At 35.9% G+C, this 18406-nt stretch overlaps 1 protein-coding gene across 1 annotated transcript in view; it reads right to left on the reverse strand.

Moving 5' to 3' along the window:
• Positions 1 to 691: 691 nt before the first annotated feature.
• The window catches only part of TMX3 (thioredoxin related transmembrane protein 3), a 41398-nt gene continuing 23683 nt past the window's right edge, over positions 692 to 18406 (reverse strand). The window contains exons 15-16 of the mRNA XM_054058634.1: positions 16954 to 17022; positions 692 to 1650 (exon numbers count right to left, since the gene is read on the reverse strand). Coding sequence (XP_053914609.1) covers positions 1624 to 1650; positions 16954 to 17022 — 96 coding nt within the window. The 3' untranslated portion in view covers positions 692 to 1623. The remainder of the gene's footprint in view (positions 1651 to 16953; positions 17023 to 18406) is intronic.

Consider the following 18406-nt stretch of genomic DNA (forward strand, 5'->3'; position numbering starts at 1 on the left):
AAATGTAGCCATGTATCTATGATATAATAATTTAGATTAACACCTAAGAGCTCAGGCATGTGAGTATCTCTCTGTCTGAAATCTTAGAATCATCACCAGCTTTCCTTGTTCTGATCAGACCAGGTGTTAATACTCACATACTCGTGTGAATTGATTGACAAGAGGAATGAAAAAGATCTCTTGGGTTGTATCACTGCTCCACTGTACTGGCAACAGGAATCATTCCTGTTGTGAGCATGGGTAACAAGTATCTAATAAACAAGTATCTGAAGCTCTTTCCTTTGATGTCTAAATGTCAGATAAACATTTAAACAGAGTAATAACTACCATCTCTTCATGCTATTTATTTATTTATTTATATTTTTATTATTGTTCAATTAACTGTACGAGGATTACTGATACAACCAATACACATCAGTGTGTTATATGACCAAAACAACAATAACAGTAACATTTTCTTGGGACTTCAGAGAACCAGTTTCCAGAAAGACAGGAAACCAAAGAGCGTAGGTATTACTTTAACTCTTATCTCCCAAATCATATGTGATCTCACCCCAAAGCCCTTACGGCAAAGTTTTCTCCTCTCCCCCACTTAGGTGAAAATCGTAATGTTAATTAAATAAGTGCCTATTTTTTTCTTTTTGTTTTCCTTTCCCCCCCCTCCTTTTTTTTTTGTCCTTTTTATCTAAAGGACAGCAAATTTCTGTGATTTTTCCCCTTAATGAATGAGCACATTCTAAAGAAAATTTTTTTTTCCATCTACTGTAATTTTGAACTTGTTCAGAAAAATACATTTTGGAACACAGGATATGCCAGCAGCAAAAAAAGCTTGATAAAAATTGTTAAGAAGGAGACTGGATTGAGAGACTACTATTTATCAAAAAAATGCTCCCTTCTTTTTCAAATACTTTGACAAACCTGTTTAAAACAAGTGAATGTTGGCAAACCTATTTGAAATTATTCACCTTTCAAGTGTTTGGCTTTCTTCCTCCAAGCAATAATACGTTTAAGGTTTTGCATTTGTTAACCAACACATTACATACAAACCACAGGCATGTTAAGATACAAAACAACACATTATATTTCATCAACCTGTGATGAAGCAGGTTCTTACATTTTCCTGAAGCATTATTGCTTACTTTGAAGAAAATCCAAAGGTGTGATGGCTGCTACTCATGCTCAGGATATAAAAAGTTTTAAAACTGATAACGCTCCACGGCAATATAATTTTGACAAAAAAACAGTAAATTATTATAAAAGATAGGACACAATATTAAAACAATAAAGTTAGGGCATTATGCAAGGTTTACAAACACATTAGTTACAACCTGCATATAACACTACAACAAGCTAATAACACAGCTCATGGTTTAATCCCAACACAATAACCAGACATATATGTTTTTTTAAGTGTTTGATGTTTGACATACAAAACTAATTACAGGGATATTCCCATTTAGCTGTGTGTAAATAATAGCGAACCCTTTATAAAAGCCTCACACACAGAAAGAACTGGCCTAGCAGCACCTCAAAGAGCATGTCTATCTAATATTTGTCATTTACCATGATCAACGAACCATCCTGCAGAGGAGGTTACACATTTGTACGGAAATTTCACGGTCTTCATCGTGACATCAAAGAGCTTCCAATCTAGGAAAATATCAGGGCAGATCTGGGTTTGAGAACTGATTTGTCATTGTGATAGTACTTTTTTATAACTATTTTAAACTGAATGTATACCTACCAGCCCCATCCTGTGTTTTCCCTTTTGTGTAAAATAGTCTCAAAAGATTTTCCATATTGAAAACCAGAGGTTTATTAGATCTCTTAACTGATTATATCAAGCACATCCTTAAACTGCCTATATCCCTGAACAAAATAAATTGTTTCCATGATTCTCCTCATACACTATCAATTAATATCTGTGATCTGAGAGAAATCATGATAGTTATGATGAAGTTATGAACCAGACTTATTTATTTTGGAATTATCTAAAATCTGCTGAAAATCAGATAATGCTTTCCTATGATTCAGCATTTATTGATATAAATAAGAATTGCTTATATACAAAAAAATAGAAGACAGCTCTAAAAGTTTCATTTTAGCAGGAAATATGATGCAAGGTGCCCATCAATTCAGTTATGTGACGACTTCATAATGGATCACATTAGAAATATTTCTAAAACAGGACAGAGTATCTTCATCCTAGAAACGCATACATTCATAACCTACAGATGAGTAGAACAGTATGAGAAGAAAGATACTGAAACTAATAGACATCTAAATATAATTCACTTTGGTTTGCTGCCTCTTCCCTAAAGATGGGCAACTGAAGAGTATCCCAGCATGGAGAAAAATAACATATTGATGAATGGGCCACAAGAGCAAAACCAAATGAATTGATTTACAGTAGTCAAATGCTCCAGAAAAAAAAAAAAAAATAGAGTTGGTTTGGTGCTCCTTGTTTTTAGTTTAGAAATGGCATCATCCTCAACATTCTGTAAGCCCACTTGGAACAGCGCAGCAGAGTCATTTTCAAGCAAATTCACGATTATAGGTGCATGCACTCATTGGCTGTCTACAGCAAAGTATTCTCTTGGATTACTCAAAAACCAACTCAATATCAGAGCAATTTATAAAACTTTCTAATAAAAATCAAACAAATCATTTGTAGAAGATAACTTAGCTCTACACCTAATATTACAATTTTAACTTAAACCTTAAAATTCCTTAAAAGCCTTAAAACACAGAATGTACCAAACTATTTTAGAATTGAACTGAAACAGTGATTCATTGTAGTAATGTAGTCTCAGTAGGGTTTTTTAATTTACATTTGTCTTTTCCTCAGATATATATGTCAGAATTTTAAACTGTGTGGACTAATTATTTTCAATTTAAAGCATTAAAATCCACTTCTGGGTACTGTTAGTCAGTTGAAACTGATGAGTCACAAAGTGTTTTCTGAGTGGTGGGGATCACAAGGGGAACATGTTAGTACACTTGCAAAATTGAAAGCATTAAAAGAACAGACTTGAAAACATATTTTTTGAAAATTCTTTTGAAAAACTTGATCCTTTTTTCCACTGAATTCTTTCTAAACATGTAATTATATTTCAGAGACTTCCAGCCGCCTTGAACTAGGAGGACTGGATTAGTCTGTCAATAATTAAGATCCCACATTAATGCACAAAGTTAGATTCAGAGACTTGGCATTTACTAATATTACCAATATCAACAGAGAGGAGATGCTGGAAGATTAAGACTTGAAATCCCAACTAAATTCCATGGTCTGTTTTCACAAGCAACTGTCCAGAACTGTCTTAGTCTTTGTTGAATAATGCATAGTAAAAACTACAGGGATGTTCTTTTAATTTTCTGTGTAACAGATCATCTATGGTATTCCAAGTCTGTTTTTCAGGGAGGACAATTGCATTTTCTCTATTAACCTCCCCAGTAATTCAGTTACATGTTGTCAAAAAATTAAGTTATACAAATGATCAACAGTTATAATCTTTTTTTCCCTTTTTATTCATCAGTGTGATTTTTTTCCTGAATCTCAGAAGATTTAAAGAATGGATAATTAAACAATCTTTTAATATTACCCTCATGTGAATATATGAAACGGAAAAGAAGTGAATATTAATTTACAGAAACATATTATCACTGTTAACTGCATGATCTAGTAACACCAGTGTGGTTTAGGTATGAAAATTTTATTAATGATAAGTTTATTTTTAAGTTTTATATAATTTTCCATTGAGATTCTTAGTTTTAGAGGCAGTTCAATTGTTTCTATACTCACACTGTCCACATTTAAAGATGTTTCGTAGTAACTATGTAGACAGGTGGAGTCCATGAAACTATAAATTCAGATTATTTACCATTGTGCAGAAAGTTACTGTAGAACAGCATTAAGGTGTAGAACAACCTGTTAGTCAATGGAACGCCAAAGCTCAGACAGAGGTAAATTACCTTAAAATTCTAGTTCTTACAGCTATGTTTCTGAGCTCACAGCTATAGACTGGCTTCGATTAAAGCTAAGTATTACATTAGTGTTTCATCTCCAGAAACCATAGTTCAAATATTCCAGTGAACTACAGTTTACCGGACCTCAATGGTGCTTCAAGAGCAGATTAATAATTTTTTTTTTTTTTCTGGGAGACTTGAGTTGTGGCATAGCCCAAACACCATCATATAAAAATCAAACATTTCAGCTCATTGTAGTAGACACAGGTACTAGACATTACATTAACTAGTAGTCTTAAGGCCTAGGCTTTAATGATCACAGACAAATTAACATGTAATTTGTAATGCTTGGTGGCTGCATCGTACAAGAGAGAGAGTTTGCTGAATCATCGCTTTTCCTGTTCCAGTTCTGTAGGCCATACAGAAATTTAGAACTTGCACAACAAGAAGTTTGCTATTGTAACACCATTGACAAACAAGCAATTCACAAAAAAAATTACCTTGCAAAAAGGTAATTAGCTACAGTGGTAGAAAGCTTTGAAGAATCCATAGAGATCTTCTGGTTGTGTTCAAGCATAAACTAATTGGGAATTATTCTTGCAAATATTGCAGAAGCATTGGTCATGTCTAAAGCAAGCAAAAGTAGATATTTTCATTATAAGAACTACCACACAGCGCATCAGTTGCACACGTTCAAGTAGTTTGTCTCTATGTTGATATTTACACTAACAAAGAAGCGCAAAAAGAAAGTTGTCTCCATGAACACACTTTGGGCTGGATGAGAATCAAAGTGCTGTCATGGCATTCTGGAAAAACAAGGGGCATTAGTTATGCTCAGTTAAAATAGTTGTGCCAAGAGAACAAAAATATCAATTGCTCTTTGACAGTAACCATCGTGTTTTCCACATACGTTGTGCCATTGCATTAAAATCAGTCACTTCTAGATCATATTATTATCTGATTTCACTCAACTAAAAAACCAGCAGATTGGGAGAAAAGAAAAGCCCTATGAAAAATATATGCTCTGCATCCATGTTCTAATCAACCTAATATCAATTGCTGACCCAACAACTAACTGTATGAACAACAGGAGTAGCAGACAGGTATGTATCTACAGTATTTTAATCACAGAAATTAATAACTGACTAGAGAAAAAGTAGTAAATTTAAAGACTATATTTATTGTTTAAATCAAGACAAAATTAATCAGTAAATGCTTGTCTATACGGTATTCCTTGAAAGGAAGCCTTAAATTCTTCGTTAACTGTAATAATTATTTAAAGGAAGAAAATTCTAAAATTCTTCTGTTTTCTAAATACAGAAGTAAAATATAACAACTTCCAAGAGGAAGGCTGAAAGACAAGCTGTTTTATGTACTGCATATAAATATTTTAAATCTCAAATATGTAAGTCATCTGTAATAAATTTTCACTTTATTTAAACAATGAACTCTCCTACTAATTTTGAACTCAGCTAATCAAAATTAATGAACAAACCTATGCAAGATATCCGAACATTGAGCATGTCAGGCAGCTAAGGAAACAAGCCATTATGAAACAGCCTGAGAGGTCAAGCAGTGGCCTGAACAAAGGTTTTTCTGATATTTTCTGAATATTTCTAACTGCTAATATACAGGGAAGAAAAGAAAAGAGAATTAAAAAAAAATGGAAAAAAAGCAGGGGAAATCGAGATAGTAAAAGAGTTAGATGGCACAATACAAAAGGAAGAGAAAAAACAGAAGTTAGAGGAAAACAGAAAAGAGGGGAAACAAACCAAAATGGATTAACAGATATAACAGGTAAGTGACCAACTGGTTGAAGAAAGCAGACTTTTCAGCCAAGAGGAGTGGTCAAGGCTGTCACTAAGTTATTAGCATACATCTCTGGCCACTGCTGGTTAAAAGTGCCTTTGCTGTTCTGTCAAGTTACTAGGAAAGTAATAAATTTTGTACTGTCACCTCTGTTTCCCCAAGGTTACAACCACAATGTTCCCATCTAATTGGGAAAAGTGCTTCCAAAAGAAAGTATTGCAGACATTTAAGATTTCTGTTTGACCTTCCCTTGCAACAGCTCTCAAATCTACCCACCTCACAAAGCTCTTAGACTGTGATATAGGAAACTGCACAAAAAAATTCCAATTGCTAAATACCAATAAATTCACATAGTTATCTTTATACATGAAATAAATTTCTCTTCTAAAGTGCAAGTCTGAAAACTCTCTACCTTTCTATAATGTAGCTCCTATTTCTCTTGGTTATTTGCATAGATACTAATGCACAAATGAAAAGGATTGCTGAGTCTGGACTGAAGAGTTCAAGCATTCTGTGGTTTTCACTGTGCATGCAGAACTGTAAAGCAGAATTTATCTACAAATGTATAACCTAGTGAGTCATACTATGACAGTGACTGCCCACAGTTACACTGAGAAGTGCAACCTTCCCACTCTTACCTAGTTATATCTTGTGCAAGAGGCATTTTGCATAACATGACAGGACTCAAGATTTTTCCTCTTCCACATTAACTGTCTCCTATCAAGGAGAGGTCAAGGTACATTACAAATAATATTACAGCATTACTGAAAGTGAGATCATGGGACGGTAACCTACAGTTTCTTTACTGTAAGGACTGAGTCAATTCACCTTTCTTTTCTGAATGAAACAAACAAAGGATAAAATAAACACTGAAGTCGGCATCCCCAGCTTATCACTAAATCTGCTTACAAAGTTCCCCACTGCACTGCTGCAGACCCTTGTTACTGTCTCACACCCTTGCATGGCTTCTGTCCAAAGAGTGGCATTCACCTGGATCAGTTAATTCATCCATTTGCTGTACTGCTTTTCCAAAAACTTGTGTGGCCATAATTTGAAGGGCAGCGTAGAAAGGCATGAGGATAGAAACTCCTTAAGCTGGCATAGTCATTAAACTTGCAGTATAATTAAACTATGGCCTAAAACTGCACTCCACGTCAAAGGAAGATTGCCAGAAACTGAACTTAAGGCTCCATGGCATGTCTACACTCTAATTTAATCATGACAGGGCAGGTTCAGCGCCCAAGAACCAACAGGCACAAGCCAACCTACATCTATGATCATGAACTCTCTGTCCCTAAACAGACTTGCCCTGTCCTGGCTTCAAACAAGCCTGTACAGGTCTGAGCAGAGGAAATACTCCACAGGCTTTTTGTCTGCTCACCTCCACACCTCACGTATCCTTCCTTACCTTATAATACGTCATTGCAGCAAATGCAATGATGACTTTTTGAAGTGTTTAGTCCTTTTCCCTGTGTATTCAGCCATTAAACCTACTCACAGCAGCACACAGCCTGTATGTCAAAGTCGAGACTCCTGAAGTCTCCGCTGCTGCTGTTTTTCAGGCTCGTGCTCATTGTGGCCAACTTCTAACTTTTTCTGAAAGCCACTGGGGCTAATGCAGAGATGTGCAACAAAGGCTAACAGAGCCACCGCTCACCAGAGACACGATTCTGTGCACTCAAGCTTCTGCTTCAGGGAAATGATGTAGGAAAAGAAATTGGTGTTTGAGATCATCTTTGCTATTTCACACCAAGGGTCTGCAGACTCCCACCTCATAACGATTATTTACAAAACTAAAATAATGCTTGCAACTTCTTTCCTGGGATTGTTTAAGTCATAGATAATCATACTCCATTAGCTAACACACAACCCCCGTGTTTGATTAATTTTACATACGTGGCTTGAGTCTTTTGGAAAGCTAAGTGAGCAACTCAAGGTCTAGCATGTCATAGCAGCTTTCCGATTTTTGAAAACTGAAGCTGACGTGGAGTTATAGCCCACTGGAAGAACCCTGTGCTTCTGCTGCGTTAGTCTTGAGTTCCAGGTGTTCTCTGGAAACTGAAACCCAACACAGATTCACATAAATGCCCTGCTAGCTCTTCACCCCAAGACACACCACTTAAATTAAAACAAAGTGTAAAAATATAATTCAGACGAAGATTCATATCTGCATTTAAATCCTGTTCTAAAAAATCAAATATTACTTACCCTCAATCTGCTAGAAATCTTTCTATTTTAAATCATGACAATGGGATACAAAAAGTTCCCAGCTACTTAAAAATCCCTTCCAAAGACTGTTTTCCATATTGCAGTACATCTGTCTGCCAAAGGTACTCAGCACAGAACAACACTTTCATCTAGCTTTCAGAAAATACTTCCCGTTTTCCTTCAACCCACTTTGAAAGCCTTTTAATACTTCCTAATGCACAGTAGGATCCGATGGATATATTTTTTTTTAAGTTAACACCACAATATATCACATCATCTCTTGCAAACCATGGCATTTCACATGTGATTGAAGCATTCTGGGATTTCATAAATGAGCTATGAGGAATAAAAATGTGCATTCCTTCTGCATTTAAGATGGTGAAGAAAAGGGGGAAGATACGCATCATATTATTGCCATCTCAAGGTTTAACTCAATTTCCAAGTGTTTTTTATCTGCATACAGCATAACTTTGCATGAAGGCACAGCATAATTTATAATTATTTTCTGCACTAAGACTCGGACGCAACTATTAAATGATAAATCTGCTGAAAGCCATTAATCTCTTTCTCCAGCGGCAGAGCAACTAATGTATTGTAAAGCACTTGTCTGGGCCAACAAGTATTTCTCCCATTTTCTGTATACCAGGAAGCACCTTCCGATTTAATTTTCATAGTGATTGAAGAGAATGAAGCCTTAGTTCTTTTCTACTCTACATAATAGGACATCTGTTACTTCAAGAGAGAATTGTATTCCTAGAAACTAAGTTTCTATATAGACTGTGTACATGTCTTCTCCTACTTCAGATGCAGTCTACCATTAACGACTTCTTTTTTTTTTTTTCTTTATTATAATTCCACCTGTTCTGTTTAGGGACAGGCAAGTTATTCTGATACTAAGATTTAAATATTTGTTGACAGAAAGCATCTTCAGAAATGTTTCACAAAAACACTGCTATTTTGATAGTTTCTATGAGGTACCATTTATTTCCCCCTCCACTTTCCAGAGTCTGCTTGTAGAAAATGATATCTAATAAATTTTAACATGCACCTGAGGACAACACTCTATGTTGGGTGAGCTCTGTGGTCTTGCAAGAAGTGCTAAGCAGAAGCAGTTCAATTGTCTTGATATGCACAAGTAAGATCAAAAAGACATATTTACAAAAGCAAAGAGGAAATAAACAAGATTAGCCAGTGGTCATCCAAAATACCGGTCTACATTTCAGTTTTTAATGTACAGCACACTGCCAGGATATTTGGAAAAATTCTTTTAGAGAAACATACTAAGAAAAAAGATTGAAAAAAATTACAGTTAGTTCTCAGTCAAAATGACTCTACCATAAAAGGAAACAAAAAATACTTTGAGAGGGGATTAAAAACTTAGGTACTGAAGTCCCAAAGTACTTTTCTTTTATTTTATTATTGAGTCACTTAAAGCTTGTACAATCTATAAACAGCAAAATCAAATTAAACAGAATACTTTCAGTTGGAAAGGACCTTAGACGATCACCTAGTCCAACTGCCTGACCACTTCAGCGCTGATAAAAAAAATACCCTGCATACTAAGGACATTGTCCAATGTTTCTTAAACACTAACAGGCTTAGGGCATTGACTACCTCTCTAGAAAGCCTGTACCAGTGTTTGACCACCTTGTCAGTAAAGAAATGCCTCCTATTGTCTAGTCCTCCTCCAGTGCAGCTTTGACCCATTCCCACGCATCCTATCACTGAATACCACAGAGAAGTACACTGTCTGGTTTGGGTGAAGAGTCAAAATTATTTAGGTAACAAGAATGAAATTGCAAGGACTGTTGCAACTTTTTAATACTTTTTTTTGTAAATCCACTTCTTTAAAATGAAAATACAAACCCTACAGTTTTGATTATATCTCTAATTCCTGCAAGCATTAAGACTACAAGTTGACAGGTTTACAAATATTTAAATATACTTACCTTTGAACTAGCAGTATAGCAACCTAAGATGAGAGTTGTTTTTTCATTTTTGATTCAAACAAATGACGAACATTAAAGAGTGTTATTGTGAGTGACTTGAAGTGTATGTTTCTGCTGAGAAACAGCAAAAAAATCCATAAGTAATCTTGATTTGGTAGTAATGCTACTCACTATATGTCAGGCAAACTTATCCAGACAAAGGCTCTTTGTAAAGTAAGCAGAGACACAATAGGGTTTTTGGAAAGACCCCACTAGCCATGCATGTACACTAAATGTAGCTCATCCATATAAACCTCCAGACAGAGATATGATAATTATGGCCCTGGTCCATTCTTTCCTTCCATTCCCATTTCTCCTATCTATGCATTTTCATCCTCTTCACGTGCCAGCCTTAGTACTTACCAAAGTTTCAAGCTCTTATCTCAAGACATCTTAAAAACACCCATCATTTTAGGTCAGGACAGCCATTAACCCAGTTGAAGACTATGCCAACCTAGCCAGAGGGGCTACTGACTACTGGAAGCGACACAAAGCAAGTGAAGTGACAGAAGCACACAAGAAAAGCAATAAAAGTATAAATAAGCTGTCAAGTTATCGCACTCATTCCATGATGTTTTCTCTCTTCTCCAATCTAAACTTGTAGAGAAACTTATCTACAAAGTAATACCATTCCTCTCATTATTAATCACCCTGAAAGCTTCCTTGCTTCTTTTCAAAGGACCTTCTAGAACCTTCAAGTTTCACTATTAAGTCACAATGCTCCACTATAAAACGCTCTATGTAAAATGCTTGGAGACTATTTATCCTTGCAAACATTTCTATATTCCTTGGTGTATAAGCTAAACGAAATATGCTACCAACAGGAGAGTTCACATCAGCTGATAAATAGGGTTTTACATCAATACCTTGATATATAGGTTAGTAGCAGTTTAAAATGGTTAAGGTTTCAGAAATCAGAAAGAGAATAGTTCCAGGAATGCCTACACTGCTTAGGCAGACTACAAAATCCGTGTGAGTTGAGTTCAACAAAGCATTCAACACAATACTGTCAAAATTGTCTTTGTTGGTTACAGCAACATATGGTTCAACCTGTTAGCAAAATACTCAGTGATGAGAACAAAACAGTAGAAAGCTGCTTTGCTCCATGAGATGATCTGAGAGTCAGAACCACTCTGTCACAGTATAATACAACCCGAGACACCTGCAGTTTCATGAGATTTTAACAGCTTAAGGGCTGCATGGTTTTGCACCCTTTACACCAATTTGAGCTTTTGGATGTCATCAGACCTACTTTCCACCCTCCCACCTCTCCAAGTACAACCACTTCTTCAAACATACTGACAAAAAAGTAACAGGTAAATTAGTTCTGGGCAAGAAAAGAGCAAGCTATACCTTTTACCCAAGCACTTCATGAAAATTAAACACTTCTGTGCAGTCTTCCAATATATCAGATCGACTAGTGTAATCATTCCATCTTTTAAGCAGTGAGCACCACAGTGTGGACAGTATCTGTTAAAACAGCCTAAGTAAATAACGAAGCAGTGAGAGACTATAATATAAAGTCCAAGTGTCAAGCCTACTCAAAACTAAGTTCTTCCAGAAGATGTAAACTAGAAGTCTGCCTCATGTTCCCTTTGCTACTGAAACTCTTGTAAGAATTCCAGACTATGGTAATGGAACAAACCAGCGTTTTAAGATTTCTTTTTCTGAAATTCATTCGTTTTATACTGCCACAACAGTCACTGAATAAAAGACAAGTCAATATTAACACCCACTTCTAGAGAGTATTTTCAAAATATTGAAGAGACGTTACCAGACATGATGAACTAATTTTACTCTTTAAAAGCTACCAGCTGCATCGCTGTGTTGAGGTACTCAACGCCTACAGTGAGTGTCCCAGCAAAAATAGCCTCCTATTAAAACGTGTAATATCTAAGCTTAACACAGTGTAATTAAACAGAGAAAGCAAGCTCTTTCGAATTTTTTATTACAGAAAAACAAAGGCTTACACTCGACTTAAAAAAGCAGCATTGTTTCATGAATTCAGTTATTACAGTGAAGTTGCTTTAAAAAACCTTTAGAGACTGAAGAAAAAAGTAAAATGCCAAATGCCTCCTCAGACAGCATTCTTGATTGCTTCCACAACCACAGCAAAACACTTTACCACACATCCCTTCTGACACCCAGCATATGACTCACATGCTTTTCTTCTTTTTGAGTTTTGTTGAATATCACTGGGAAGAGTTGGTGAAAATGGCAGTACATTTCAAGTTGAACTTTGAACAGTTCAGTAAACATCTAATTGATATTACATTTCAGAAGTGATTGACACACATACTTCCTTTCTAAAACCAGCAATTAAACGTTAGTTTTAACAGATGCCAGTGTGTTCTCTTTATTACACAGTATTTATCATATTCAGGCCCATACCTCAGAAGATTTCTCACTAAGTTATTTGGCTACTACTGTTTATAAACACAAACAAAAGTAACCACCAAAATGAAGACTAATAGTTGAACAGTTCTTAGCAGTGCAGCAGCATTCAGAATTCTTTTTTTTAATTACATAACATAGAAGGAACAGCAGTGTTCCAGAGACCACTTTAGGTTTCTATGTCAAAAGCTGCAGGTTTCCAGCCTGAGTAAAAATTAAATAGGTAATCGATCTGTACTTTAAATCTTAAGAAAACAGACAAATCAGGAAAACATATTACTACTTTAATAGTCCTACTTTTTAACTGTCAGCACTGAGATGTGCCAAAGTCTAAAGAAACTTACAAGTATGTCATTAACTGATTTTTTTTTAAGCAATTAAAAAACTCTCCACTGTGCTAAAAAGATTTCTAAACACATTTTTAAGCTTCTCAATCTTTATATATATGCTAAAACTACACCTCAAAGATTCTGTCTCCCCGCCCCCAAAGGCAACTGTACAACTAGTTATAATGACAAAAAATGAAAAAAAGGCAATTTGGCAAAATGGAAAAAGAGAAAACAAAAAGGGAAAAACCCCATACCAGACACCTGCTACTCTGAATTCTATGAACTAATTTTTTTTCTTTCCTCCCAAAAGTAAAAAGCTTGGACTCCAAACATGGAATTTTTCTGAAAAAAACTTCCTAATTTCCTTACTGTACTCTGCACTGCAACATGAAGCCAGTTGTTAGCAAGCTACTTAAACAGAAGAAACAAGTTTCTTTCCTACAAGGAAAAAGGATGTAACACATTTTCCCTGGTTATGATTTATATCATCATCAGGTTTACTCAAGCATGGACCTTGTCTATTTAAGCTTACCCATTTTAAAAAAAATTCTTTAAATTAGTGCTATAGCATAGTAACTTCTTTTGTGATCAAGCTGCCTTACAAGGAGGATATTAAAATCTGTATTACACAGTAATATAGCTTTAAATACAAAACAAAACAAAACCCCATCATGAATACTAAGAGGAAGAGCAATTAAACTTTTGTTTCTGTGGTACTCTCTATAACATCGATGCCAAAGGCTGCTTTACAGCTTATCCTTGGGGATTTTAACCCTGGACACAAATTAGTCCTTTTCAGTCACAGGGTTGTATTAAAAGTGATTTTTATCACTAAACAGGTCATAAAAAAATCGTTATCCTGAACAATCCTATGAATGTTAATATTATGCTCTATTAACTCCCTCCTTCAGCGTATGTAACAGTCTCAAACATAAGTATCAACACCAAATAATTCAAAGATATATAGCAATCCGCATTAAACACTGTAAACTAAACCTACACTGTTCGACTCCCCTGTCAATAGACAGTTATGCAAAACAGTCAAGAGTGTGTTTATATTTATGTCCTTATCAAGTTGTGCTGTGGATTCAGATAACTTAAAGATCATTTGCACTATAAGTTTGTGTAAGCATCCATACAAAACAATTTAACAGGCAATCACGTTCCGAAAGGTTTAATGTAGTTTTCCAATTTTTTTATCTGCTAAAGTGCTAATAAAGACTTAACTTAGCATACAACTGCCACATCCTATATCAAGCAAACATTCTTGAATGCCAATAGATGCATTATTACATGGTAAAATGGTGCTCTAATTCATAACAAATTTAACTTGAGAAATGCCTAAGAACATTAAGAAAAGTTTGGGTTTCTTTTTTTTCCAAAATATTGTGCAACAGGTAGAACATATGACTTCTTGGAAAACTCTAAGTTGTCTTTAGCTATCAGGCTCTGAAAGACTTTACAGATCTTAATCGCCCTTAGCATTCATTTTACATGAATGATTTTTTAGCTGGGCTACAAAGGTAGTAGTTGATCACATACACTAAAGTCAAGTAATATCTTTATCTCACTGTTCTGGAAATGAACAATTCAAAACCTTTCAAAAAAATAGTGTAAAATTGTACCTGCAAACTCCTTTAGTTTAAATTGCTCTTTGTTTATTTATTCAAGACAATTAAAAGAACATTCATATTTTTATTTTCTGTCAATTTCTGAGAAAATTTGAATACATGCAAGTCAAAACTACCATAGAGCAAACAAAAAGGTCCTCTTTCATGAATATCACCACTAAATGACTTCCTGCAATAAATAATTCTATTTGGAGTCTATTTGGAAATTCTAGAGATTTTTTTTTTTTTTGCTAAAAAGTTAGTCTTTTTTCTTTTCCATTATGTCTTTCTGTGTAAGCTCTCCATCTGAAAGTTCTGTATATTTTCGATTCTTTTCCTCCTCTTGTTCTTCCTCACTACCTTCATCCGTGAACTCCCGATCACCATTTTCCTTTTTAGCTCCCTCATGTTCATCTACCCCTCCATCTGTATCAGCTGTGCAGATTCCGTAACACATAATGCTGATGACACCCAGGGGCAACCCAAAGACAAAGCATCCCAGAAGTGGTGAACTCTTGAACACAGACTGTTGAAACACAAATTTGAAGTAAAAAACACTTTTAGTGATTATACAAAATTGCTACATTACTTATTACAGAATCACAGAATAATTTAGGTTGGAAAAGACCTTTAAGATCAAGTCCAAACGTAACCATAACACTGCTAATAAAATACCCTGTGTATTCAAAAACATCCAGAATGACAGTCAGGGGCTTATTTGTCAGAAAGGAGGAGCTGTTCTTATTTTAACAATTCATACTGAAGGTGCATTAAAGAAGTATTAGAACTTCAAATATTACAGTGTTGCATTGTGATAATTTTAACATGCCAAATGTATATCCTATTAATCGTTTAAAGCTTAAGAAACAACTGTTCTATCGGTATTAAATAACACTTTGAAGCAACCAGATTCATATCTTATACATGTCTCATTTTCAAAAATTAGTTTTAGTAATAAGGAGTCTGCAGAGACATTCTGTTATTAGACAGTTTTCTACTGAAAAATACTTTAATGGCACAGGAGGAAGGACTTTTAGTTTCTGAAACTGATGACTACATTTTGCACACTCACAGATATCTGGAAGGCACTCATAGAGAAATGTGTGTACCAATTTAAATTCACAGCACAGGTTTTGTTTGCTTGTGAAGGACAAGTGAAGAAATGGGTTTGCATACACCTTCCCAACAAAATTCTATTAAACATAATTATCCTACAAAAAAGATGATTAAAATATTTGTTTTAAAACTACAGCAAGTGTAGTATTTAACCCTCTCATGTTCTAAATAATTTGACTGAAACCATAACAATTTTAAGAAAGGGAATGTGCCGTCAATTTCAGTGAAAGAACATCAAAAGAGTCAAGGAAAAGACTTCAAATTCTCCCTGTTAAAATACATGTCAGATTAATACAGAAAAAGGAGTGAAAAATGAAGAAACTAATGTATATTGAATATTTAGCACACTCAAAATTATTATTAATGGAGATCCATGACAAGTGGTGTCCCTCAGGGGTCCGTACTGGGACCACGGCTATTTAATATCTTCATCAATGATATAGACAGCAAGAATGAGCGCACCGTCAGCAAGTTTGCAGATGACACCAACCTGAGTGGTGTAGTTGCTAAACCAGAAGAATGGGATGTCACCCAGAGGGACCTGGACAGGCTGGAGAAGTGGGCCTCTGAGAACCTCATGAAGTTCAACAAGGCTAAGTGCAAGGTCCTACACCTGGGTTGGGGCAATCCGCAACCTCGGCACAGGATGGGGTATGATGTGATTGAGAGCAGCCCTGTGGAGAAGGGCTTGGGGGAGCTGACTGATGACAAGCTCGATATGAGCCGTCAATGTGTGCTCGCAGCCCAGGCAGCCAACTGTATGCAGGGCTGCATCAAAAGAAGCGTGGCCAGCAGGTCAAGGGAGGTGATTCTGCACCTCTATTCCTCTCTTGTGAGACCTCAACAGTATTGCGTCCAGTTCTGGAATCCTCAACATAAGAAGGATAGGGAGCTGTTGGAACAGGTTCAGAGGAGGGCTACAAAGATGATCAGAGGGCTGAGGCATCTCCCACACGAAGACAGGCTGAGAGATTTGGTGTTATTCAGCCTGGAGAAGAAAAGGCTTCGAGGAGATCTTACAGCAACCTTTCAATACCTGAAGGGGGCCTACAAGAAAGCTGGAGAGGGACTGTTTACAACATCTTGTAGTGACAGGACTACGTGCAATGACTATAAACAGAGATGGGCAGATTTACACTAGACATAAGAATTTCTTCACAATGAGGGTGGTGAGGCAATGGAACAGGCTGCCCAGAGAAGTTGTGGCTGCCCCATCCCTGCTGGTGTTCAAGGCCAGGTAGGATGGGGCTTTGGGCAGCCTGATCTAGTGGGACATGTCCCACCCCATGGCAAGGGGGTTGGAACTCGGTGATCTTTAAGGTCCCTTCCAACCCAAACTTTGTGATTTTATATTAAAAACTTGAATCAAGAAATTAATTTGGCTTAAATCTAACATTTATTTATTTACCTATGATATATATACAATATATATAACACAAACAAACTCACATGAAAATATTTTTGAGCTTTCTAAAAATGTTATCATGGTAATTGACAAAGGCACCATCTAGTTTAACTAAATGTAAAACTTACCACTACAGTAGACTTGGCATCATAGATTATTCTCTTGACTCGTTGCAGAAGTCCATCACCACCTTGTGCCTGAAATTTCAAATGGAACCATGTCAAAACTGCTGACACTTTTCACTTATGATTCCAAAAGTTCATTCTTCAGACCTCTTAAGTCCCTTTAGAAGGAAATGAAAAGTAATTATTCTTGCACCTCATAATGCCCAGATACTCCAACGTTTCATAATCCAAGCATGGATAAATATTTCAACAGTCTACTGAAAAAAATTATCTCACAGTTGTTTTAAATAATCAGTGCAAACTAACACTGAACTGGCACTCCACTTTATTACAATAGAGGAATACTAACAGGAACTACCAACTTTCCTGATGTAACAATTATACAATTGCAGAGATCATCTGAACTTTCATGCAGCTGTTTGATATCTATTTATGGTTATGAGAGAAGCAGTTATAAAAATTTAAGAACTATGTAAGAAGAAGATATGAATGTGTAACCAAGAAAACCTGTGTTAAGCAATGACAGACTATACCTACATTACTACTTAATTTTGCAACCTTCAAAATAACTACAAGAACCCAAATACAACTTGTCTGTTGAACAGGAACGGTTTTAACCTGTCTTGTGCTGCCAGAGAAACAAATAGGAAGAAAATCCACATTTTGGAAGTTAACTGATCAGCACTTGACCCTAACCAAAAGCCCTCAAATTACAACCCCCTCAAACAAACTCACAGAAGGCTACCTACAGGGCCTTACAAAAATAACAAGAAAGTCAAGGAAATAATCCAGTATTTCCCAAAGAAGGGAGGGTGAGAATGTTATAATCCTTAGAAATTTCACTGTGTTTCAGAAAGTCTGCATGCTGTTACTTTTTTACAAGCATACTTTAAAGACTGTCATTCTTCAACAGTTGCACGATTTCTTGGGCCTGAAAATAGCCAAAATAGTGCCGTTTTATGTTTGTAGACACCATATAGCTGAAATGAAACCACATCCTGTATTGTCTGTCTTGTATTGGCATTCTAACAAACAGATGTGCAAATCCACCTATGTTATATTGCTATATCAATTTGCCAGATTAAATAAACCAAAGTACCCCATGTAACTGAAATGATCTACAGTATTACCTGCCACCACCACTCGATGACCTAAAACTGCTGGTTTACCATAAAGTGCTACACCAATACAATATACAGTGAATTGGAGCTTAAAGCAACACAGGCTTTTCCCAGGTGGCAGCCAAATGATTTGTTAGCACTGGCCCCTTTCATTGCAAAGCCTCCTTGTCCCTTAAGTGCAAATGAAGTGATCTTTAAGGTCCTTTCCAACCCAAACTATGCTATGATTCTACGACTGTATGAAAGCCCTGACCCATTCTCTCTTTCCTCATTCACACAGTATAGCCTTTTGCACAGCCTAGAGGATATTGAGGGAATAAGTAAACCTGAGTTTG

The sequence above is a fragment of the Cuculus canorus genome, chromosome 2, assembly GCF_017976375.1.
Source record: "Cuculus canorus isolate bCucCan1 chromosome 2, bCucCan1.pri, whole genome shotgun sequence".
Lineage (NCBI taxonomy): Eukaryota > Metazoa > Chordata > Aves > Cuculiformes > Cuculidae > Cuculus > Cuculus canorus.